At 49.6% G+C, this 24901-nt stretch overlaps 1 protein-coding gene across 1 annotated transcript; it reads left to right on the top strand.

Annotated features, from left to right (window-relative positions):
• The first annotated feature begins 9574 nt into the window (after nt 1-9574).
• Nucleotides 9575-16067, top strand: LOC141171991 (natural cytotoxicity triggering receptor 3-like). The gene is made up of 6 exons (XM_073655747.1): nt 9575-10095; nt 11871-12206; nt 12287-12583; nt 14175-14276; nt 15368-15426; nt 15913-16067. Exons 1-5 carry the CDS (start codon nt 10038-10040, stop codon nt 15391-15393), a joined length of 819 nt encoding a protein of 272 aa, XP_073511848.1. The 5' UTR covers nt 9575-10037; the 3' UTR covers nt 15394-15426; nt 15913-16067.
• Nucleotides 16068-24901: the final 8834 nt, after the last annotated feature.

Here is a 24901-nt window from a genome sequence, read left to right as displayed (position 1 = left end):
GTAGTAAGAATGACCTGAAAACCTTATGCTCCAGAGCGGTACGATTACGGCGACACCAAACTTGTATAGTTTGTTTTATTTCCCAGCGGTCGCCTTCTGACAGTTACTTTAGCCCCGCCCCTAAAATCCCACTATCCAATAGTTGCTGTGGTTTCTCTCAGCCCCGCCCCCTTGCTGTACTCACAGGGGTCCTGAGAGCTGAGATCCGGGGTCTTGTTTGTTGGGGTCAGCTTTAACTCCATAATGTCCAAACCTCTGGTTATAGTCACATCGATTATAGGGACCCCGAAAATACCAACCGGGGCCCCAAAAGAAGCTGACTCCGCCTCCTGTCTCCATGGAAACGATCCTGTCAGCTAAAACAACTGTGGAAAGGACGGGGCCAGAAGACAAGCTCCTCCCTGTCGTTTCCTTGGTATCAAGATGTTTTCAGCCAATAAGCTGAGACATGGGTCACGTGACCCCTTACAGGTGGGTGGGGCTTAGTCCATGGGACATCCCACCTCATTAATTATTCATGTGTTCGATCAAAAGGCTCCTCCCCCTTGACAGTAACCTGAAGATATAAATATTAATGAAGCTGATGGCGACCAATATACTGTTGAGTGTCAGGCTGCCGTGACAACAACGTGTCACCTTCATCAGCAGTATCTGGTGACCGCCCATCACCTCCATCATCAGTATCTGGTGACCGCCCGTCACCTCCGTCATCAGTATCTGGTGACCGCCCGTCACCTCCATCATCAGTATCTGGTGACCGTCCGTCTCCTCCATCATCAGTATCTGGTGACCACACGTCGCCTCTATCATCAGTATCTGGTGACCGCCCGTCGCCTCCATCATCAGTATCTGTTGACCATACGTCGCCTCTGTCATCAGTATCTGGTGACCGCCTGTCACCTCCATCATCAGTATCTGGTGACCGCCCGTCACCTCCATCATCAGCTTCTGGTGATCACCCGTCTCCTCCATCATCAGTATCTGGTGACCGCCTGTCACCTCCATCATCAGTATCTGGTGACCGCCCATCACCTCCATCATCAGTATCTGGTGACCGCCCATCACCTCCATCATCAGTATCTGGTGACCGCCCGTCACCTCCGTCATCAGTATCTGGTGACCGCCCGTCACCTCCATCATCAGTATCTGGTGACCGTCCGTCTCCTCCATCATCAGTATCTGGTGACCACACGTCGCCTCTATCATCAGTATCTGGTGACCGCCCGTCGCCTCCATCATCAGTATCTGTTGACCATACGTCGCCTCTGTCATCAGTATCTGGTGACCGCCTGTCACCTCCATCATCAGTATCTGGTGACCGCCCGTCACCTCCATCATCAGCTTCTGGTGATCGCCCGTCTCCTCCATCATCAGTATCTGGTGACCGCCTGTCACCTCCATCATCAGTATCTGGTGACCGCCCATCACCTCCATCATCAGTATCTGGTGACCGCCCATCACCTCCATCATCAGTATCTGGTGACCGCCCATCACCTCCATCATCAGTATCTGGTGACCGCCCGTCGCCTCCATCATCAGTATCTGGTGACCGCCCGTCACCTCCATCATCAGTATCTGGTGACCGCCCGTCTCCTCCATCATCAGTATCTGGTGACCACACGTCGCCTCTATCATAAGTATCTGGTAACCTCCCGTCTCCTCCATCATCAGTATCTGGTGACCACACGTCGCCTCTATCATCAGTATCTGGTGACCGCCCGTCTCCTCCATCATCAGTATCTGGTGACCGCCCGTCGTCTCCATCATCAGTATCTGGTGACCACACGTCGCCTCTATCATCAGTATCTGGTGACGGCCCGTCACCTCCATCATCAGTATCTGGTGACCGCCCGTCACCTCCATCATCAGTATCTGGTGACCGCCCATCACCTCCATCATCAGTATCTGGTGACCGCCCGTTGCCTCCATCATCAGTATCTGGTGACTGCCCGTCTCCTCCATCATCAGTATCTGGTGACCGCCCGTCCCCTCCATCATCAGTATCTGGTGACCGCCCGTCGCCTCCATCATCAGTATCTGGTGACCACACGTCGCCTCTATCATCAGTATCTGGTGACGGCCCGTCACCTCCATCATCAGTATCTGGTGACCGCCCATCACCTCCATCATCAGTATCTGGTGACCGCCCGTTGCCTCCATCATCAGTATCTGGTGACCGCCCGTTGCCTCCATCATCAGTATCTGGTGACCGCCCCTTGGATTAATGTACTTGTCTTTTTTCATACTTTCGATGTTACTGTCAGTGAGCGCGGGGGATGTGGGGAGAATCTGTGTTATTAGCTCGGGCTTCGCGGCATTTTCCTGCGCAGTCAGCAGGTTTCCTCTCTCACCGCGCTGCGCTCCTCACGTTTCTCTCCTGTGTTTCGCTCCTGTGTCTCGCTCCTGCGTTTTGCTCCTGTGTCTCGCTCCTGCGTTTCGCTCCTGTGTCTCGCTCCTGCGTTTCGCTCTTTGCGTTTTGCTCCTGTGTTTCGCTCCTGTGGCTCGCTCCTCGCGTTTCGCTCCTATGTTTCACTCCTGTGTCTTTCGTTTCACTTCTGTGTCTCGCTCCTCGCATTTCGCTCCTGTGTCTCGTACCTCGCGTTTCGCTCCTGTGTCACGCTCCTGCGTTTCTCTCCTGTGTCTCGGTCCTGCGTTTCGCTCCTTGCATTTTGCTCCTGTGTCTCTCTCCTCGCGTTTCGCTCCTGTGTCTCTCTCCTCGCGTTTCGCTCCTGTGTTTCGCTCCTGCATTTCGCTCCTTGCATTTTGCTCCTGTGTCTCTCCTCGCGTTTCGCTCCTGTGTCTCTTTCCTCGCGTTTCGCTCCTGTGTTTCGCTCCTCGCGTTTCACTCCTTGCGTTTCGCTCCTGTGTCTTGCTCCTGTGTTTCACTCCTCGCGTCTCGCTCCTGTGTCTATCTCCTGTGTTTCGCTCCTGTGTCTCTCTCCTGTGTTTTGCTCCTTGTGTTTCGCTCCTGTGTCTCGCTCCTGTGTTTCGCTCCTTGCGTTTCGCTCCTGTGTTTCACTCCTTGTTTCGCTCCTGTTTCTCTCTCCTGTGTTTCGCTCCTTGCGTTTCGTTCCTGTGTTTCACTCCTTGCGTTTCGCTCCTGTGTCTCTCTCCTGTGTTTCGCTCCTTGCGTTTTGCTCCTGTGTTTCTCTCCTGTGTTTCGCTCCTGTGTCTCCTGTGTTTCGCTCCTGTGTCTCCTGTGTTTCGATCCTTGCGTTTCGCTCCTGTGTCTCTCTCCTGTGTTTTGCTCCTGTGTCTCTCTCCTGTGTTTTGCTCCTTGCGTTTTGCTCCTGTGTCTCGTTCCTGTGTTTCGCTCTTTGCGTTACGTCCTGTGTCTCTCTCCTGTGTTTCGCTCCTTGCGTTTCTCTCCTGTGTCTCTCTCTTGTGTTTTGCTCCAGTCTCTCTCCTGTGTCTCGCTACTTACGTTTCGCTCCTGTGTTTCACTCCTTGCGTTTCGCTCCTGTGTCTCCTGTGTCTCGCTCCTTGCATTTCGCTCCTGTGTTTCGCTCCTTGCATTTCGCTCCTGTGTCTCTCCTGTGTTTCGCTCCTGTGTCTCTCTCCTGTGTTTCGCTCCTTGCATTTCGCTCCTGTATTTCGCCCCTTGCGTTTCGCTCCTGTGTGTCGCTCCTCTGTTTTGCTCCTTGCGTTTCGCTCCTGTGTCTCACTCCTGTGTTTCACTCCTTGTGTTTCGCTCCTGTGTCTCTCTCCTGTGTTTCTCTCCTTGCGTTTCGCTCCTGTGTTTCGCTCCTTGCGTTTCGCTCCTGTGTCTCGCTCCTGTGTTTCGCTGCTTGTGTTTCGCTCCTGTGTCTCGCTCCTGTGTTTCACTCCTTGCGTTTCCCTCCTGCGTCTCGCCTGTGTTTCGCTCCTTGCGTTTCGCTCCTTGCGTTTCGCTCCTTGCGTTTCGCTCCTGTGTCTCGCTCCTGTGTTTCTCTCCTTGCGTTTCGCTCCTGTGTCTCGCTCCTGTGTTTCGCTCCTTGCGCTTCGCTCCTGTGTCTCGCTCCTTGCGTTTCGCTCCTGTGTCTCTCTCCTGTGTTTCGCTCCTTGCGTTTCTCTCCTGTGTTTCGCTCCTTGCGTTTCGCTCCTGTGTTTCTCTCCTTGCGTTTCGCTCCTGTGTCTTGCTCCTGTGTTTCGCTCCTTGCGTTTCGCTCCTGTGTCTCGCTCCTGTGTTTCGCTCCTTGCGTTTCGCTCCTGTGTCTCTCTCCTGTGTTTTGCTCCTGTGTCTCTCTCCTGTGTTTCGCTCCTTGCGTTTCGCTCCTGTGTCTCCCTCCTGTGTTTCTCTCCTTGCGTTTCGCTCCTGTGTCTCGCTCCTGTGTTTCGCTCCTTGCGTTTCGCTCCTGTGTCTCGCTCCTGTGTTTCGCTCCTTGCATTTCGCTCCTGTGTCTCGCTCCTGTGTTTCGCTCCTTGCGTTTTTCTCCTGTGTCTCGCTCCTGTGTCTTGCTCCTGTGTTTCGCTCCTTGCGTTTCGCTCCTGTGTCTCGCTCCTGTGTTTCGCTCCTTGCTTTTCGCCCCTGTGTCTCGCTCCTGTGTTTCGCTCTTTGCGTTTCGCTCCTGTGTCTCGCTCCTGTGTTTCGCTCCTTGCGTTTCGCTCCTGTGTTTCGCTCCTTGCGTTTCGCTCCTGTGTCTCTCTCCTGTGCTTCGCTCCTTGCGTTTCGCTCCTGTGTTTCGCTCCTTGCATTTCGCTCCTTGCGTTTCGCTCCTGTGTCTCGCTCCTTGCGTTTCGCTCCTGTGTCTCTCTCCTGTGTTTCGCTCCCTGCGTTTTGCTCCTGTGTTTCGCTCCTTGCGTTTCGCTCCTGTGTCTCGCTCCTGTGTCTCTCTCCTGTGTTTCGCTCCTTGCGTTTCGCTCCTGTGTCTCGCTCCTGTGTTTCGCTCCTTGCGTTTCGCTCCTTGCGTTTCGCTCCTTGCGTTTCGCTCCTGTGTCTCGCTCCTGTGTTTCTCTCCTGTGTTTCGCTCCTTGCGTTTCGCTCCTTGCGTTTCGCTCCTGTGTCTCGCTCCTGTGTTTCGCTCCTTGCGTTTCGCTCCTGTGTTTCGCTCCTTGCGTTTTGCTCCTTGCGTTTCGCTCCTGTGTCTCGCTCCTGTGTTTCGCTCCTTGCGTTTCTCTCCTGTGTCTCGCTCCTGTGTCTCGCTCCTGTGTTTCTCTCCTGTGTTTCGCTCCTTGCGTTTCGCTCCGGTGTCTCGCTCCTGTGTTTCGCTCCTTGCGTTTCGCTCCTGTGTCTCGCTCCTGTGTTTCGCTCCTGTGTTTCGCTCCTGTGTCTCGCTCCTGTGTTTCGCTCCTTGCGTTTCGCTCCTGTGTCTCGCTCCTGTGTTTCGCTCCTTGCGTTTCGCTCCTGTGTCTCGCTCCTGTGTTTCTCTCCTTACGTTTCGCTCCTGTGTCTCTCTCTTGTGTTTCTCTCCTTGCGTTTCGCTCCTGTATCTCGCTCCTGTGTTTCGCTCTTTGCGTTTCGCTCCTGTGTCTCTCTCCTGTGTTTCGCTCCTGTGTTTCGCTCCTTGCGTTTCGCTCCTGTGTCTCGCTCCTTGCGTTTCGCTCCTGTGTCTCTCTCCTGTGTTTCGCTCCTTGCGTTTCGCTCCTGTGTCTCGCTCCTTGTGTTTCGCTCCTGTGTCTCTCTCCTGTGTTTCGCTCCTTGCGTTTCGCTCCTGTGTCTCTCTCCTGTGTCTCTCCCCTGTGTTTCGCTCCTTGCGTTTCGCTCCTGTGTCTCGCTCCTGTGTTTCGCTCCTTGCATTTCGCTCCTGTGTCTCGCTCCTGTGTTTCTCTCCTTACGTTTCGCTCCTGTGTCTCTCTCCTGTGTTTCGCTCCTTGCGTTTAGCTCCTGTGTCTCTCTCCTGTGTCTCTCCCCTGTGTTTCGCTCCTTGCGTTTCGCTCCTGTGTCTCGCTCCTGTGTTTCGCTCCTTGCGTTTCGCTCCTGTGTCTCGCTCCTGTGTTTCTCTCCTTACGTTTCGCTCCTGTGTCTCTCTCCTGTGTTTCGCTCCTTGCGTTTCGCTCCTGTGTCTCGCTCTTGTGTTTCTCTCCTTGCGTTTCGCTCCTGTATCTCGCTCCTGTGTTTCGATCCTTGCGTTTCGCTCCTGTGTCTCTCTCCTGTGTTTTGCTCCTGTGTCTCTCTCCTGTTTTGCTCCTTGCGTTTTGCTCCTGTGTCTCGTTCCTGTGTTTCGCTCTTTGCGTTACGTCCTGTGTCTCTCTCCTGTGTTTCGCTCCTTGCGTTTCTCTCCTGTGTCTCTCTCTTGTGTTTTGCTCCAGTCTCTCTCCTGTGTCTCGCTACTTACGTTTCGCTCCTGTGTTTCACTCCTTGCGTTTCGCTCCTGTGTCTCCTGTGTCTCGCTCCTTGCATTTCGCTCCTGTGTTTCGCTCCTTGCATTTCGCTCCTGTGTCTCTCCTCTGTTTCGCTCCTGTGTCTCTCTCCTGTGTTTCGCTCCTTGCATTTCGCTCCTGTATTTCGCCCCTTGCGTTTCGCTCCTGTGTGTCGCTCCTCTGTTTTGCTCCTTGCGTTTCGCTCCTGTGTCTCACTCCTGTGTTTCACTCCTTGTGTTTCGCTCCTGTGTCTCTCTCCTGTGTTTCTCTCCTTGCGTTTCGCTCCTGTGTTTCGCTCCTTGCGTTTCGCTCCTGTGTCTCGCTCCTGTGTTTCGCTGCTTGTGTTTCGCTCCTGTGTCTCGCTCCTGTGTTTCACTCCTTGCGTTTCCCTCCTGCGTCTCGCCTGTGTTTCTCTCCTGTGTTTCGCTCCTTGCGTTTCGCTCCTTGCGTTTCGCTCCTGTGTCTCGCTCCTGTGTTTCTCTCCTTGCGTTTCGCTCCTGTGTCTCGCTCCTGTGTTTCGCTCCTTGCGCTTCGCTCTTGTGTCTCGCTCCTTGCGTTTCGCTCCTGTGTCTCTCTCCTGTGTTTCGCTCCTTGCGTTTCTCTCCTGTGTTTCGCTCCTTGCGTTTCGCTCCTGTGTTTCTCTCCTTGCGTTTCGCTCCTGTGTCTTGCTCCTGTGTTTCGCTCCTTGCGTTTCGCTCCTGTGTCTCGCTCCTGTGTTTCGCTCCTTGCGTTTCGCTCCTGTGTCTCTCTCCTGTGTTTTGCTCCTGTGTCTCTCTCCTGTGTTTCGCTCCTTGCGTTTCGCTCCTGTGTCTCCCTCCTGTGTTTCACTCCTTGCGTTTCGCTCCTGTGTCTCGCTCCTGTGTTTCGCTCCTTGCGTTTCGCTCCTGTGTCTCGCTCCTGTGTTTCGCTCCTTGCATTTCGCTCCTGTGTCTCGCTCCTGTGTTTCGCTCCTTGCGTTTTTCTCCTGTGTCTCGCTCCTGTGTCTTGCTCCTGTGTTTCGCTCCTTGCGTTTCGCTCCTGTGTCTCGCTCCTGTGTTTCGCTCCTTGCTTTTCGCCCCTGTGTCTCGCTCCTGTGTTTCGCTCTTTGCGTTTCGCTCCTGTGTCTCGCTCCTGTGTTTCGCTCCTTGCGTTTCGCTCCTGTGTTTCGCTCCTTGCGTTTCGCTCCTGTGTCTCTCTCCTGTGTTTCGCTCCTTGCGTTTCGCTCCTCTGTTTCGCTCCTTGCATTTCGCTCCTTGCGTTTCGCTCCTGTGTCTCGCTCCTTGCGTTTCGCTCCTGTGTCTCTCTCCTGTGTTTCGCTCCCTGCGTTTTGCTCCTGTGTTTCGCTCCTTGCGTTTCGCTCCTGTGTCTCGCTCCTGTGTCTCTCTCCTGTGTTTCGCTCCTTGCGTTTCGCTCCTGTGTCTCGCTCCTGTGTTTCGCTCCTTGCGTTTCGCTCCTTGCGTTTCGCTCCTGTGTCTCGCTCCTGTGTTTCTCTCCTGTGTTTCGCTCCTTGCGTTTCGCTCCTTGCGTTTCGCTCCTGTGTCTCGCTCCTGTGTTTCGCTCCTTGCGTTTCGCTCCTGTGTTTCGCTCCTTGCGTTTTGCTCCTTGCGTTTCGCTCCTGTGTCTCGCTCCTGTGTTTCGCTCCTTGCGTTTCTCTCCTGTGTCTCGCTCCTGTGTCTCGCTCCTGTGTTTCTCTCCTGTGTTTCGCTCCTTGCGTTTCGCTCCTGTGTCTCGCTCCTGTGTTTCGCTCCTTGCGTTTCGCTCCTGTGTCTCGCTCCTGTGTTTCGCTCCTGTGTTTCGCTCCTGTGTCTCGCTCCTGTGTTTCGCTCCTTGCGTTTCGCTCCTGTGTCTCGCTCCTGTGTTTCGCTCCTTGCGTTTCGCTCCTGTGTCTCGCTCCTGTGTTTCTCTCCTTACGTTTCGCTCCTGTGTCTCTCTCTTGTGTTTCTCTCCTTGCGTTTCGCTCCTGTATCTCGCTCCTGTGTTTCGCTCCTTGCGTTTCGCTCCTGTGTCTCTCTCCTGTGTTTCGCTCCTGTGTTTCGCTCCTTGCGTTTCGCTCCTGTGTCTCGCTCCTTGCGTTTCGCTCCTGTGTCTCTCTCCTGTGTTTCGCTCCTTGCGTTTCGCTCCTGTGTCTCGCTCCTTGTGTTTCGCTCCTGTGTCTCTCTCCTGTGTTTCGCTCCTTGCGTTTCGCTCCTGTGTCTCTCTCCTGTGTCTCTCCCCTGTGTTTCGCTCCTTGCGTTTCGCTCCTGTGTCTCGCTCCTGTGCTTCGCTCCTTGCGTTTCGCTCCTGTGTCTCGCTCCTGTGTTTCTCTCCTTACGTTTCGCTCCTGTGTCTCTCTCCTGTGTTTCGCTCCTTGCGTTTAGCTCCTGTGTCTCTCCCCTGTGTCTCTCCCCTGTGTTTCGCTCCTTGCGTTTCGCTCCTGTGTCTCGCTCCTGTGTTTCGCTCCTTGCGTTTCGCTCCTGTGTCTCGCTCCTGTGTTTCTCTCCTTACGTTTCGCTCCTGTGTCTCTCTCCTGTGTTTCGCTCCTTGCGTTTCGCTCCTGTGTCTCTCTCTTGTGTTTCTCTCCTTGCGTTTCGCTCCTGTATCTCTCTCCTGTGTTTCGCTCCTTGCGTTTCGCTCCTGTATCTCGCTCCTGTGTTTCGCTCCTTGCGTTTCGCTCCTGTGTCTCGCTCCTGTGTTTCGTTCCTTGCGTTTCGCTCCTGTGTCTCGCTCCTGTGTTTCGCTTCTGTGTCTTGCTCCTGTGTTCAGAGTCTCCTAGCTAAACTTCATTGTTGGGAGTCTTGTCAAGTGTGAAATCCGCCTCTTGTCTTTATCAGAAAGCAGCCGCTGCCATATTTATCCACCATGCTTAACACTGCATAACTGATACCAGCTTTGTTGCATTGTCTATCGGGATCTTATGAAGCATGAAAACCACCCCATCCACCATGCTTTACACTGCACAACTGACACCAGCTTTGTTGTGTTGCCTATTGAGATCTTATGTAGCCTGAAAACCACCCCATCCACCATGCTTTACACTGCACAACTGACACCAGCTTTGTTGTGTTGCCTATTGAGATGTTATGTAGCCTGAAAACCACCCCATCCACCATGCTTTACACTGCATAACTGACACCAGCTTTGTTGTGTTGCCTATTGAGATGTTATGTAGCCTGAAAACCACCCCATCCACCATGCTTTACACTGCATAACTGATACCAGCTTTGGTACATTGTGTATCGGGATCTTATGTAGACTGAAAACCACCCCATCCACCATGGTTTATACTACACAACTGACACCAGCTTTGTTGCATTGTCTGCCGGGATCTTATGAAGCCTGAAAACCACCCCATCCACCATGCTTTACACTACATAACTGACACCAGCTTTGTTGCATTGTCTATTGGCATCTTACGAACCCTCAACTCCATTCAGGTTCTGACTGCTTTTCCAGTCCCCCATACTTTACACCTCAGCGTTGTTCGTTCGCTTGAGCTGCAGTGTAACAAAGCCACAATTGCAGAAAGCCTATTAACCATTTAAGGTCTGCATTTCCCGTCAGGTTTTCGGTTGTGTAAGAACTTGACATAAATCTTTAGCCCCTGTGGTGTCTTAGAAATTGGGTTTTGGTCTGATAATGGCGGCGTCAGCAGAACTGCGCTGCAGATTGCAGACCACAGTAGACGTGTTCAGCGATGGCAGCCCACCCATTTCCAATTACACAACTCCCCCGCACCCCAAACTTGGGGGCTACAATATTTTTTTTTTCGCTGATGGAGGATTTACAAAATATTCAGCATCATGGATCAGACGCCGATCACTATCCGGATCCTGCTCCTGGTACCGTGGCTGCCGGCAGGTGAGTGGTGTTATCCAGCGGGGGGCACTGGTGCCGGCGGGGGGTCTGATGGTGACCAGGGTGACATCCTCGAAGCCCCAGGTCCGGATGAGCCATCTTTATTTTGCACAGACAGATATTTCTGCAGAACAATGGTTTGGTTGGAACAATGGAGGCCGCGGCAGCAGAGCAGAGTAGCAGAGCTGAGTGTGCAGCGGGTTCAGTAGCAGAGCAGGTCCAGCGAAGTAACACAGTTATGTTGAGGAACTGGAGAAAAAGGCTCAAAGCAGGGGCTGACCCAGCTGCATAGTAGAGTGGACTCAGTGATGTAGCAGAGTTTATTATAGCAGAGCTGGCACAGTGATGCAGAGGGTGGTCGTAGAAGAGGGTGGTCACAGTAGACGGTCGCAGCAGACGGTCGCAGCAGAGGGTGGTCATAGCAGAGGATGATCGCAGCAGACAGTGGTTGCAGAAGAGGGTGGTCGCAGTAGACAGTGGCCGCAGCAGACGGTGGTCACAGCAGAGGGTGGTCGCAGCAGAGGGTGGTCATAGCAGAGGATGATCGCAGCAGACAGTCGCAGCAGAGGGTGGTCGCAGAAAAGGGTGGTCGCAGTAGACGGTGGTTGCAGCAGATGGTGGTCGCAGCAGAGGGTGGTCGCAGTAGGCGGTGGTCGCAGCAGATGGTGGTTGCAGTAGACGGTGGTTACGGCAAACGGTGGTTGCAGCAGAGGGTGACCGCAGCAGATCGTCGCAGCAGACGGTGGTCGCATCAGACAGTGGTCGTAGCAGAAGGTGGTCGCAGCAGAGGGTGGTCGCAGCAAACGGTGGTCACAGCAGGAGGTGGTCGCAGCTGTGTTGTAGCAGACAGTGGACGCAGCAGACGGTGGACGCAGTAGGCGGTGGTCGCAGCAGAGGGTGGTCGCAGAAGACCGTGGTCGTAGCAGATGGTGGTCACAGTAGATGGTGGCCGCAGCAGAGGGTGGTCGCAGAAGACCGTGGTCGTATCAGGTGGTGGTCGTAGCAGAGGGTGGTCGCAGCAGACGGTGGTCGCAGCAGACGTTCGTCGTAGCAGACGGTGGACGCAGCAGACGGTCGCAGCAGAGGGTGGTCGCAGAAGACCGTGGTCGTAGCAGATGGTGGTCGCAGCAGAGGGTGGTCACAGTAGACGGTGGTTGCAGCAGACGGTGGTCGCATCAGACAGTGGTCGTAGCAGAAGGTGGTCGCAGCAGAGGGTGGTCGCAGCAAACGGTGGTCACAGCAGGAGGTGGTCGCAGCTGTGTTGTAGCAGACAGTGGACGCAGCAGACGGTGGACGCAGTAGGCGGTGGTCGCAGCAGAGGGTGGTCGCAGAAGACCGTGGTCGTAGCAGATGGTGGTCACAGTAGATGGTGGCCGCAGCAGAGGGTGGTCGCAGAAGACCGTGGTCGTATCAGGTGGTGGTCGTAGCAGAGGGTGGTCGCAGCAGACGGAGGTCGCAGCAGACGTTCGTCGTAGCAGACGGTGGACGCAGCAGACGGTCGCAGCAGAGGGTGGTCGCAGAAGACCGTGGTCGTAGCAGATGGTGGTCGCAGCAGAGGGTGGTCACAGTAGACGGTGGTTGCAGCAGAGGGTGGTCGTAGAAGACAATGGTTGTAGCAGGTGGTGGTTTTAGCAGACGGTGGTCGCAGCAGACGGTGGTCTCAGCTCCCTTCGCTGGAGCCAGGAGAGTAATATTTTCTCCGCTATGATTCTTCTGCACTTTTATGTTCCTCACTAAGTTTTTTGGTGAATCTGGTAACCGGTGATTTCTCACCGCAGAGACGTCTGACCTGAGAGTGCACCAGTCTCCGCCATCTCTGGTGGTCTCTCGGGGGCAGCACGCCAGGCTCGGGTGCTTCTTCTCCTTCGAATCTAATGGTAAAGGGGCCGTGTCCTGGCACAAAGCCGAACTGGATGGGAACATGAGCAGCAGTTGGGTGGTGCCCCTGAGGGGCCGCTTCTCTCTCGCCCGTCCAAAGACTTTCCTGAGTGATGGAGACGCCTCGCTGGTCATCAGCAATGTCACCGGGGAAGATGCCGGCATCTACTTCTGCAAGGTGCACATGTGGGAGAAGGCGGAGGAGCCGGGGTCCGGCACCAGCCTCACGGTCCACGGTGCGTCATTATCTGCTCATCCTCACTACTACTCCCACTCTCCCCATTATCATCTTATCTATTGCATTTTCCACTCTCAGCTCGTCCTTCACCCCCAGAGATTTACCTGAAAGTGGCCACCAAGTCACAAGAAGTCCTAGCCCTGACCTGCCAAACATCCGGCTACTACCCCCCGGGCATTGCTGTCACCTGGCACCGCAATGACGCTGACATTCCTGATCCTGGACCTGTAGAAATATGGAAGTCAGAACGTGGCGACTATCAAGCTACTCGTCACCTTGTCCTACCCTTAAGCTTTAGAACCAACTTGCTGACAGTTTCCTGCATTGTCCACCATATATCTCTTGAGGCACCATTATATGCCAACTACTCTCACGGTGAGTCAAAGTCAGCTGATTTCTGGATGTAATACCTGTGTTTTGCCTGTAGATGGCAGCAGATCCTTCTTACATGTATGTACTCTATTTATTTTTGTCTATTTTGTATTGCTTGTATCTAGTATTTATTTATTTTCAGTCTCATTATTTTTTTTTATTCTTGGACTGTTGGCAGATTTTTTTTTATATGTATGTAATTTTTATTTATTTATTTTAGTCTATTTTTTATTTTATTCTTGGATTTTTGACTTTTGTTATTTTCTATTTCATGTATTTAATTTTTATTTATTTATTTTTGTCTATTTTTAATTCTTGCATTCTTGACATTTTTTTATTTTCTTATTTATGTGTCTAATATTTATTTTAGTTTATTTTTTATTGCTTTTATTCTTTGATTCTTTATACTTTTTATATGTATCTAGTTTGTATTTATTTTTAGTCTCTTTATTTTTTTATTCTTGGACTGTTGGCAGATTTTTTTTGTATGTATGTATGTCATTTTTATTTATTTATTTTAGTCTATTTTTATTTTATCTTTGAATTCTTGACTTTTGTTATTTTCTATTTCATGTGTTTAATTTTTATTTATTTTTTTATTTTAGCTTCTTTATTTTTTATTGCTTTAATTCATTGATTCTTGATACTTTTTATATTATTCTTTACTGTATCTAGTTTTGATTTATTATTATTATTTTTATTCTCTTTATTTTTTATTCTTGGATCTTTATTTCATTATTTTTTTTTTATTTTTGGATTGCCGACAGATATTTTTTTGCAATGTATCTAATTTTTATTTATTTTAGTCTAATTTTTTTTTTGCTTTTATTCTTGGATTTTTGACATTTATTATTTTTTGTTTCTTGCGTCTAATATTTCTTTCTTTTTTTAGTCTCATTATTTTTATTGCTTGGATATTTTGACTCTTTTCATTTTTTATTTTCTTTTTAACGTATCTATTTTTTATTTATTTTAGTCTATTTTTTATTGATTTTATTTTTGGATTCTTGACTTTTGTTATTTACTGTTTCATTTATCTATTTTTATTTATTTTCTTTAGTCTATTTTTTATTGCTTGGATTCTTTGATTATTCACAAATTTTTTATTTTCTTTTTAATGTATTTAATTTTTCTTTCTTTTGTCTTTATTCTTTATTTCTGTTATTTTTTGATTTTTGACATTTGTTATTTTCTGTTTCATTTTTCTAATTTTCATTTATTTCTTTATTTTTGACTCTTTATATTTTATTGCTTTTATTCTTTGATTCTTTACAATTTTTTTCATTTTATTTTTAAATCTATCTAATATTTATTTAGTCTAATTTTTTTATTGCTTTTATTCTTAGATTTTTTACATTTGTTATTTTCTGTTTCATGAATCTAATTTTTATTTATTTATTTTAGTCTATTTTTTATTGCTTATATTCTTTGATTCTTACTTTTTTCCTTTTTTTTTTCTATCTTCTTTTCAATGTATCTCGTTTTCATTTCTTCAAGTCTTTATTTTTTTAAAGCTTTCGTTCTCACCATTTCGTCATTTTTTAATTTTCTTTCTTTTTTCCTTTTGTTTTTTTTTATGCATTAATCTTTATAGATCTTTCGGAGTTCGGAGTAACTCAATATCAGCTTGTTGAGTATCTGAATATTTTTAAAATTGCTCTGATATTTGGTCTGACAATCGGTATTCTTCTCACAGGTAAGTTGTGTTTAGTGCTTTCTTCACGCCTACCTGCCCTTTCTCGTAGCTTTTCAGAATAAACTGTGGTGGGTTCATGAGGAATGACACCCTTTCTGGCAATTTTATGACTTGTATCTTGCATTTATTACCAATTTTCCCCTCTGCAGGCTCTGCCTTTCATTTTCAGTTGTCTCTGTGCTACTGGGTGGAGACTTTCTGCTATGATGACTCCCATACACAGCACACACAGATATGAGGGATTCCTGCTCTCCTTCCTTTATGTAGCACAAATTCATAATTTGCAACATGGCAGACATTATACAGCAGTACTGAGCAGTGTAGCTGTGAATTCAGCCCTGGATGTGATAAAATATTTACCAGAAAGCAGCAATATACATAACCTTAAACAGCAGTACTGAGCAGTGTAGTTGTGAATCCAGCTCTGGGTGTGATAAAATACTTACTAGTTACTAGAAAGTAGCAGGATGGATGACATTATACCGCAGTACTGAGCAATGTAGCTGTGAATCCAGCTCTGGGTGTAATAAAAAGCTTACTAAAAAACAGCAGGATGGAGGACATTATATAACGGTACTGAGCAGTGTAGCTGTGAATCCAGCTCTGGGTGTGATAAAACGCTTACTTGAAAGCAGCAGCATGGATGACATTATACAACAAAACTGAGCAGTGTAGCCATGAATTCAGCTCTGGTGTGATAAAATACTTACTAGAAAGCAGCAGCATGGAGGACATTATACAGCAGTACTGAGCAGTATAGTTTTGATTGCAGCAGTGGTTGTCATAAAATACTAGAAAACAGCAGCATGGAGGACATTATACAACAGCACTGAGCAGTGTAGCTGTGAGTCCAGCTCTGGGTGTGATAAAACACTTACTAGAAAGTAGTTTTTCAGAGTGTTTTTCAGAGTGTTCAGTCGCGGGAGAAGAAGTGGCTCATAAGTGGAGAAGTAGCATATTTCTCTGCTAAGTTTCCATTTTATTATATATATTTCTGAGAAAGTTTCAAGAAGGAAATTTAAGAGTCATGGCCTTTTTGCTGTTGATAGATGCATTGTGTGTTTTTTTCCACTTTTTTTCCAACTTTCTAGTGCTTAAGAGATGCAAAATCAAATGAGAAAAGTGAAAATCCGAGACATTCCTTACTGATGTGAGTAAATTCATCCACGTGGAAGCAAAATTTCAGATTCTCTATAAAGTTATGGACAAGTTGTGTTTTATAATAGAAATTCAATTTAAAGGGATATTCCCATTTAATAAAGTAATGTTATAGCTTGCTAGAATATGCCATTACTTAATGATTGGTGGGTGTCCGACCTTGGGGGCCCCTGCTGATTCTAAGAATAAAGAGGCCGCAGGGTTGATTCAGTGCTATGGCTTCCTCACTGGTTTCCCTGTAGAGTGCCACCACCTGGCTGTGCAGGGAACTGCAGCTGGTCCCACTCACATAACAAGTGGCCGGGCTCCGCTCTGCAGGAAAATATGGCAAGGGGATCCGTGAGGGTCCCCACCAATCATAAAGTGATATCAAATCTTATGATATGAGGTTGGAATTCCCCTTTAAAATTATATTTTAGATTTTTTTGTATCTTTATTTTTCTTGTTCTTTGATTCTCTTCTTTATCTATCTCTTTAGTTTCGCAGTCCCCTATACTCGGGCCTCCCGGGCCTCCCGGTCTCCGGAAATGATCGCATCTCGGACTCTAAATTTATATTTTCTGTGCCTGTTATTGTAGAAGCCTTTGCTTAATATGATATTACAATGTGCTATTAAAAGTGTTGTAGACGGTTGTTCTGCGCCATATTTCATACGGTGTAACCCTCCAAATCAAACATTCATCCGAACATTTACATCGTTAAATTTCTCCCTTTAGCGCTGTGTCAATTTCTGGTTCTAAGTTTGTTGCTGCTTTTTTCCCCTGCTTTTTCTCTATAGGGGAAGAAGGCGGACTGCTTTTCTGATATAATGTTTGACATAAAGAGTTAAATAATAAAATTATTTTTGTCCTCCTCCCCCATAACTACTTGGAGCCCCCCAGGGCCGGACTGACCATCTGGCAATTCTGGCAAATGCCAGATGGGCCGTTCTGGCAGTGGGCCTCATTAACTGCTATTAGCAAATGTGACGGAGCACAGAGCCGAAGGCTCCGTCACATACTCAGGCGGGCCGCGGGCATCCCTTCACACGCAGCGCAGGTCACTTGCACAGGCCGCGGGCATCCCTTCACACGCAGCGCAGGTCACTTGCACAGGCCGCGGGCATCCCTTCACACGCAGCACAGGTCACTTGCACAGGCGGGCGCGGGCATCCCTTCACATGCAGCGCAGGTCACTTGCGCAGGCGGGCCGCGGGCATCCCTTCACACGCAGCCCAGCTCACTTGCACAGGCGGGCCGCAGGCATCCCTTCACACGCAGCGCAGGTCACTTGCGCAGGCGGGCCGCGGGCAGTCCTTCACACGCAGCACAGGTCACTTGCGCAGGCGGGCCGCGGGCATCCCTTCACACGCAGCGCAGGTCACTTGCTCAGGCGGGCTGCGGGCATCTCTTCACACGCAGCGCAGGTCACTTGCATAGGCTGGCCGCGGGCATCCCTTCACACGCAGCGCAGGTCACTTGCTCAGGCGGGCCGCGGGCATCCCTTCACACGCAGCGCAGGTCACTTGCGCAGGCGGGCCGCGGGCAGCCCTTCACACGCAGCACAGGTCACTTGCATAGGCTGGCCACGGGCATCCCTTCACACGCAGCGCAGGTCACTTGCGCAGGCGGGCCGCGGGCAGCCCTTCACACGCAGCACAGGTCACTTGCATAGGCTGGCCGCGGGCATCCCTTCACACGCAGCGCAGGTCACTTGCTCAGGCGGGCCGCGGGCATCCCTTCACACGCAGCGCAGGTCACTTGCGCAGGCGGGCCGCGGGCAGCCCTTCACACGCAGCACAGGTCACTTGCATAGGCTGGCCGCGGGCATCCCTTCACACGCAGCGCAGGTCACTTGCGCAGGCGGGCCGCGGGCAGCCCTTCACACGCAGCACAGGTCACTTGCATAGGCTGGCCACGGGCATCCCTTCACACGCAGCGCAGATCACTTGTGCAGGCGGGCCGTGGGCATCCCTTCACACGCAGCGCAGGTCACTTGCGCAGGCGGGCCGCGGGCATCCCTTCACACGCAGCGCAGGTCACTTGCATAGGCGGGCCGCGGGCATCCCTTCACACGCAGCGCAGGTTACTTGCACAGATGGGCCGCGGGCATCTCTTCAGCCGGTGGCTTGCTGGAGGCCGTCGCATGCAGGTGACATCGGCAGTTGATGACGTCACTGCATCGCACCGCCAGTGTCCACTGAGAGACGGGACAGAAGAGGTGATGGACGCTGAGGAGGATGAGGAGGCAGGATTAGGTGAGTATAAATATTTTTTATTTATTTTTGGGTGCTGTGGGGAACCATAATACTATATGGGGGCTGTTTGTGGGGGATCATCTTGCTATATGGAGGCTGTTTGTGGGGGACCATAATACTATATAGGGGCTGTTTGTGAGGGACAATAATACTATATGGGGCTGTTTGTGGGGGATCATCCTGCTATATGGGGGCTGTTTGTGGGGGACCATCATACTATATGGGGCTGTTTGTGGGGGGATCATCTTGCTATATGGAGACTGTTTGTGGGGGACCATAATACTATATAGGGGCTGTTTGTGAGGGACAATAATACTATATGGGGGCTGTTTGTGGGGGACCATAAAACTATATGGGGGCTGTTTGTGGCGGACCATCCTGCTATATGGGGGCTGTTTGTGGGGGACCATCATACTATATGGGGCTGTTTGTGGGGGATCATCTTGCTATATGGGGGCTGTTTGTGGGGGACCATCATGCTTTATGGGGGCTGTTTGTGGGGGATCATCCTGCTATATGGGGAGCTGTTTGTGAGGGATCATCCTGCTATATAGGGGCTGTTTGTGGGGGACCATCATGCTACATGGGGGCTGTTTGTGGAGGACCATCATGCTACATGGGGGCTGTTTGTGGGGGACCATCGTGCTACATGGGGTTGTTTGTGGGGGATCATCCTGCTATATGGGGGCTGTTTGTGGGGGACCATCATGCTTTATGGGGGCTGTTTGTGGGGGATCATCCTGCTATTTGGGGAGCTGTTTGTGGGGGATCATCCTGCTATATAGGGGATGTTTGTGGGGGACCATCATGCTACATGGGGGCTGTTTGTGGAGGACCATCATGCTACATGGGGGCTGTTTGTGGGGGACCATCATGCTACATGGGGGCTGTTTGTGGGGGATCATCCTGCTATATGGGGGGCTATTTGTGAGGGACCATCATAGTACATGGGGGCTGTTTGTGGGGGACCATCATACTATATGGGGCTGTTTGTGGGGGATCATCTTGCTATATGGGGGCTGTTTGTGGGGGACCATCATGCTTTATGGGGGCTGTTTGTGGGGGATCATCCTGCTATATGGGGAGCTGTTTGTGAGGGATCATCCTGCTATATAGGGGCTGTTTGTGGGGGACCATCATGCTACATGGGGGCTGTTTGTGGAGGACCATCATGCTACATGGGGGCTGTTTGTGGGGGACCATCATGCTACATGGGGTTGTTTGTGGGGGATCATCCTGCTATATGGGGGCTGTTTGTGGGGGACCATCATGCTTTATGGGGGCTGTTTGTGGGGGATCATCCTGCTATTTGGAGAGCTGTTTGTGGGGGATCATCCTGCTATATAGGGGATGTTTGTGGGGGACCATCATGCTACATGGGGGCTGTTTGTGGAGGACCATCATGCTACATGGGGGCTGTTTGTGGGGGACCATCATGCTACATGGGGGCTGTTTGTGGGGGATCATCCTGCTATATGGGGGGCTATTTGTGAGGGACCATCATAGTACATGGGGGCTGTTTGTGGGGGACCATCATACTATATGGGGACTGTTTGTGGGGGACATCATACTACATGGGGACTGTTTGTGGGGGATCATCTTGCTATATGGAGGCTGTTTGTGGGGGACCATCATACTATATGGGGGCTGTTTGTGGGGGACCATGATACTATATGAGGACTGTTTGTGGGGGACCATCATAGTATATAGGGGTCTGTGGGGGATCTTCATCTTATGTGGGGGCTGTGGTGGACATTATACTGTCAAGGTCTATGGGGCACATTATACTATGTGGTGGGCTGTGGTGACCTTCATACTTTATGGGGTGATTAAGGGGACATCAAATTTAATGGGGTGGTTATGAGGGACATCATGCTTTATATAGGGGTCTGTTGTTCACCTCTTACTGTATATTAGGGGCTGTGCTGAATACCATAATGTATGGGAGGATGTGGTGACCATCTTAATATGTGGGTGCTGTGCTGCATCATACTTTGTATAGGGTTTGTGGGGTCATCATACCATGTGGGGCATAATACTCTATGAGGGTCACGAAAGGGGCTTTACTAGAGGGAAAATAAATGTAAATGCTGCAATACATATCCTCCGTTTCTAGGAAAGGTGGGAGATATGCCATTCTTTGACGTGATAGGACTTTTTCTATGGGACCTGTTATTTCTATGTACTCCCCTGGGAGGCCCAATGGGGGGTCGTTGTCATTATGGGGAAGCAAGGAGGCATTATTATTATTATAATAAAGCACAGGGGCTGTTTGTATTATTATAACTAGGTGCATGGTCACTATTATAAGGGGTCACAGGTAGTGTTGAGCATTCCGATACTGAAATATCCGGTATCGACCGATATTCGCGGTATCGGAGTTCCGATACTGAGTTCCGATACTTGGATGGCAGCGCTCAGCTTACTGTACTTGTCATTTAGTGTTAAAGGATTTATTAAAAAGAATAATAGTGTTTTCATGCACTGTCTCTTTAAAAAAGCCGGCCGGCAATTCAGCATCTGTACCCGACAATTTAGAATAGAAAGAATAGAGAATCACACATAGATTAGATAGATAGAAACATGTCAGTCACATATAATAAGTACAGTGACAGTGTTGATTACTGTACTTGTCATTTAGTGTTAAAATAAAGGATTTATTAAAAAAAAATTGGCGTGGGGTTCCCCGTAATTTTAGTCTCTAGCGGAGGTTAAGCAGACGGCTGGGGCAGATGTTTGAAGCCTGGGAAGGGGGTAATACCCATGGAGCTTCCCAGGCTACTAATATCAGCCCCCAGCTGAATACCTAGCCTTTACTAGCTATTAAAATGGGGGACCCCCCCCAAAAAATGACGTAGGGTGCCCCCTATTTTAATAGCTAGCAAAGGCTAGGCAGACAGCTGGGGGCTGATATTAATAGCCCAGGAAGGGTGCCATGAATATTGGCCCCCTCCCAGGCTAGAAACACCAGCCGTCAGCCGCCCCAGAAATGGCACATCCATAGGATGCGCCAATTCTGGCACTTAGCCTCGCTCTTCCCACTGCCCTGTAGCGGTGGCAGTGGGGTAATAGGGCTGGGGTTGATGTCAGCTTATAATGCCAGCTGACATCAAGCCCAGGTTAGTAATGGAGAGGCGTCTATAAGACACCCCCATTACTAACCCCATAGTCAAAGTTATAAAAAACACAAACACCCAGAATAAAGTCCTTTAATTGAAATAAAGACACAATTCTTTATTGTTCTAAATTAAACCATACTTACCGTCACACCCATTCCAGCTGAAGCCAATGTCTTCTGCAATAAAAGTAAAATAATAAACCAACCTCACCCTTACCTTTCCATGATTCCCACGAGGGCTCCAGCTCTGCTACATTCACATGACAGGCTGGATCACAGCCGAAAGCTGCCATCCAGCTTGCCATGCCGCACACACTGAGAAGCGCAGGCATGCTTGCCCTCCACAGTGTCTCGCTGTGACGGCATAAAGATGAGCCGAGGTCATGTCCAATGAACTCAGCTCACCTCATGCACGTCACTGACAGCGTGGGAAAATTCTCCTGCACTCAGCGCTTCAGCAGGAGAATTCTCCCACGCTGGGATGGCATTGAGATGACAGGCTGGATCACAGCTGAGCGCTGGCATGCTTGCGCTCTGCAGTGTCTCTGAAGGATGGCATGCTGGATGGCAGCGCTCAGCTGTGATCCAGCCTGTCATCTCAATGCCATCCCTTTCTATTATAGCTGCAATGCTCTCTCTATTCTGACCCCTTTCTATCATAGCTGCAATGCTCTGCCTGTCCTGATACCTTTCTATCATAGCTGCGATGCTCTGCCTGTTCTGATACCTTTCTATCATAGCTGCAATGCTCTGCCTGTCCTGATACCTTTCTATCATAGCTGCGATGTTCAGCCTGTTCTGATACATTTCTATCATAGCTGCAATGCTCTGCCTATCCTAACCCCTTTCTATCATGGCTGCGATGGTCTGCCTGTCCTGACCCCTTTCTATAATAGCTGCGATACTCTGCCTATCCTGACCCCTTTCTATCATAGCTGCGATGCTCTGCGTGTCCTGATACATTTCTATCATAGCTGCGATGCTCTGCCTGTCCTAATACCTTTCTATCATAGCTGTGATGCTCTGCCTATCCTAACTCCTTTCTATCATAGCTGCGATGCTCTACGTGTCCTGATACCTTTCTATCATAGCTGCGATGCTCTGCCTGTTCTGATACCTTTCTATCATTGCTGTGATGCTCTGCCTATCCTAACCCCTTTCTATCATGGCTGCAATGGTCTGCCTGTCCTGACCCCTTTCTATCATACCTATGATGCTCTGCCTGTCCTGACCCCTTTCTATCATACCTGCGATGCTCTGCCTATCCTGACCCCTTTCTATCATAGCTGTGATGCTCTGCGTGTCTTGACACCTTTCTATCATAGCTACGATGCTCTTCCTATCCTAACCCCTTTCTATCAAAGCTGCGATTCTCTGCCTGTCCTAACAACTCTGTATCATAGCTGGGATGCTCTGCCTATCCTAAACCCTTTCTATCATAGCTGCGATGCTCTGGCTATCCTGACTCCTTTCTATCATAGCTGCGATGCTCTGCCTATCCTGACACCTTTCTATCATAGCTGCGATGCTCTGCCTATCTTGACACTTCTCTATCATAGCTTGACGCTCTGCGTGTCCTGATACCTTTCTATCATAGCTGCGATGATGTGCCTGTCCTGATACCTTTCTGTCATAGCTGCGATACTCTGCCTGTCCTGACCCCTTTCTACCATAACGGCGATTCTCTGCCTATTCTGACCCCTTTCTATCATAGCTGCGATGCTCTGCCTATCCTGACTCCTTTCTATCATAGCTGCGATGCTCTGCCTGTTCTGATACCTTTCTATCATAGCTGTGATGCTCTGCCTATCCTGACCCCTTTCTATCATGGCTGCGATGGTCTGCCTGTCCTGACCCCTTTCTGTCATACCTACGATGCTCTGCCTGTCCTGACCCCTTTCTATCATACCTGCGATGCTCTGCCTGTCCTGATACCTTTCTATCATAGCTGTGATGCTCTGCGTGTCCTGACACTTTTCTATCATAGCTGCGATGCACTGCCTATCCTGACCCCTTTCTATCATACCTGCGATGCTCTGCCTGTCCTGATACCTTTCTATCATAGCTGTGATGCTCTGCGTGTCCTGACACTTTTCTATCATAGCTCCGATGCACTGCCTATCCTGACCCCTTTCTATCATAGCTGCGATGCTCTGCGTGTCTTGACACCTTTCTATCATAGCTACGATGCTCTTCCTATCCTAACCCCTTTCTATCAAAGCTGCGATGCTCTGCCTGTCCTAACAACTCTGTATCATAGCTGCGATGCTCTGCCTATCCTAAACCCTTTCTATCATAGCTGCGATGCTCTGCCTATCCTGACCCCTTTCTATCATAGCTGCGATGCTCTGCCTATCCTGACACCTTTCTATCATAGCTGCGATGCTCTGCCTATCTTGACACTTCTCTATCATAGCTTGACGCTCTGCGTGTCCTGATACCTTTCTATCATAGCTGCGATGATGTGCCTGTCCTGATACCTTTCTGTCATAGCTGCGATACTCTGCCTGTCCTGACCCCTTTCTACCATAACGGCGATTCTCTGCCTATTCTGACCCCTTTCTATCATAGCTGCGATGCTCTGCCTATCCTGACTCCTTTCTATCATAGCTGCGATGCTCTGCCTGTTCTGATACCTTTCTATCATAGCTGTGATGCTCTGCCTATCCTGACCCCTTTCTATCATGGCTGCGATGGTCTGCCTGTCCTGACCCCTTTCTGTCATACCTACGATGCTCTGCCTGTCCTGACCCCTTTCTATCATACCTGCGATGCTCTGCCTGTCCTGATACCTTTCTATCATAGCTGTGATGCTCTGCGTGTCCTGACACTTTTCTATCATAGCTGCGATGCACTGCCTATCCTGACCCCTTTCTATCATAGCTGCGATGCTCTGCGTGTCTTGACACCTTTCTATCATAGCTACGATGCTCTTCCTATCCTAACCCCTTTCTATCAAAGCTGCGATGCTCTGCCTGTCCTAACAACTCTGTATCATAGCTGCGATGCTCTGCCTATCCTAAACCCTTTCTATCATAGCTGCGATGCTCTGCCTATCCTGACCCCTTTCTATCATAGCTGCGATGCTCTGCCTATCCTGACACCTTTCTATCATAGCTGCGATGCTCTGCCTTTCTTAACACCTTTCTATCATAGCTGTGACGCTCTGCGTGTCCTGATACCTTTCTATCATCATAGCTGCGATGATGTGCCTGTCCTCATACCTTTCTGTCATAGCTGCGATGCTCTGTCTATCCTGACCCCTTTCTATCATAGCTGCGATGCTCTGCCTATCCTGACTCCTTTCTATCATAGCTGCGATGCTCTGTGTGTTCTGACCCCTTTCTATCACAGCTGTGATGCTCTGTGTCATGACACCTTTCTATCATAGCTGCGATGCTCTGCCTATCCTGACCACTTTCTATTATAGCTGCGATGCTCTGCATATACTTCCACCTTTCTATTAATGTGACATACTCAGGTGACCTGAGGACATGTGATAACGGGCGATCATTTGATTTTCGGGGGAAATGTTCCCTATCGTTCCGCTTTCCATGAATCACCGGAGCTGCTGCTCTCTGGTTGCTGATGTGCACAGAAAAATCTAATTTGCCGTCTCTGTTCTTGGTGTTACAAATCCAGCTCGGCGGCCGACACTCCGGAGAATTTCCTCCATTACTTGCTAAGGTCACATTAAAAGGCAATAAGAGACCGGAGAAGAAGCAATGTTTCTGTATTTGGTCAGTAATGAAATACATTTCTGCTTCACCTGTTGTGCCGGAGAACAAAAGATCAAAAAGATAGATGTCGGATACTTAGCGCTGTACATGGGAGCGGCCGTACCACCTGGAGCGCCATCCTGCTGACACAACGCCCCCCATGTAATACAGCAGAAATGGAGTATTATTTGTCTGCTATACAGGACTTTTCTGACTATCCACTATAAAAATAATTTTCACACTGACCACTAGAGGGCGCACAATACATAGTCTCTAACTGGTTGACACGTCACTTTTCAGCTGAATGTTAGCGGGTAGGATTATAACTATGTCTGCTGTATTAGAGACTAGATAGGCAAGATAACACCAATAATAATAGCAGATGTGAGAATAC

This window comes from Phyllobates terribilis, unplaced genomic scaffold (genome assembly GCF_046119375.1).
Source record: "Phyllobates terribilis strain yellow unplaced genomic scaffold, ASM4611937v1 Scaffold_12__6_contigs__length_324123572, whole genome shotgun sequence".
Classification (NCBI taxonomy): domain Eukaryota; kingdom Metazoa; phylum Chordata; class Amphibia; order Anura; family Dendrobatidae; genus Phyllobates; species Phyllobates terribilis.
This window is presented reverse-complemented; position numbering and strand designations above follow the sequence as displayed.

What these genes read in the sequence shown, in the direction of transcription:
- LOC141171991 (XM_073655747.1), top strand. Translation starts at nt 10,038, where the DNA reads ATGGATCAGACGCCGATCACTATCCGGATCCTGCTCCTGGTACCGTGG. An exon ending in GGTACCGTGGCTGCCGGCAG is followed by an intron (nt 10,096 to 11,870) that starts GTGAGTGGTGTT and finishes TTCTCACCGCAG; the next exon opens with AGACGTCTGACCTGAGAGTG. An exon ending in ATATGCCAACTACTCTCACG is followed by an intron (nt 12,584 to 14,174) that starts GTGAGTCAAAGT and finishes TAATCTTTATAG; the next exon opens with ATCTTTCGGAGTTCGGAGTA.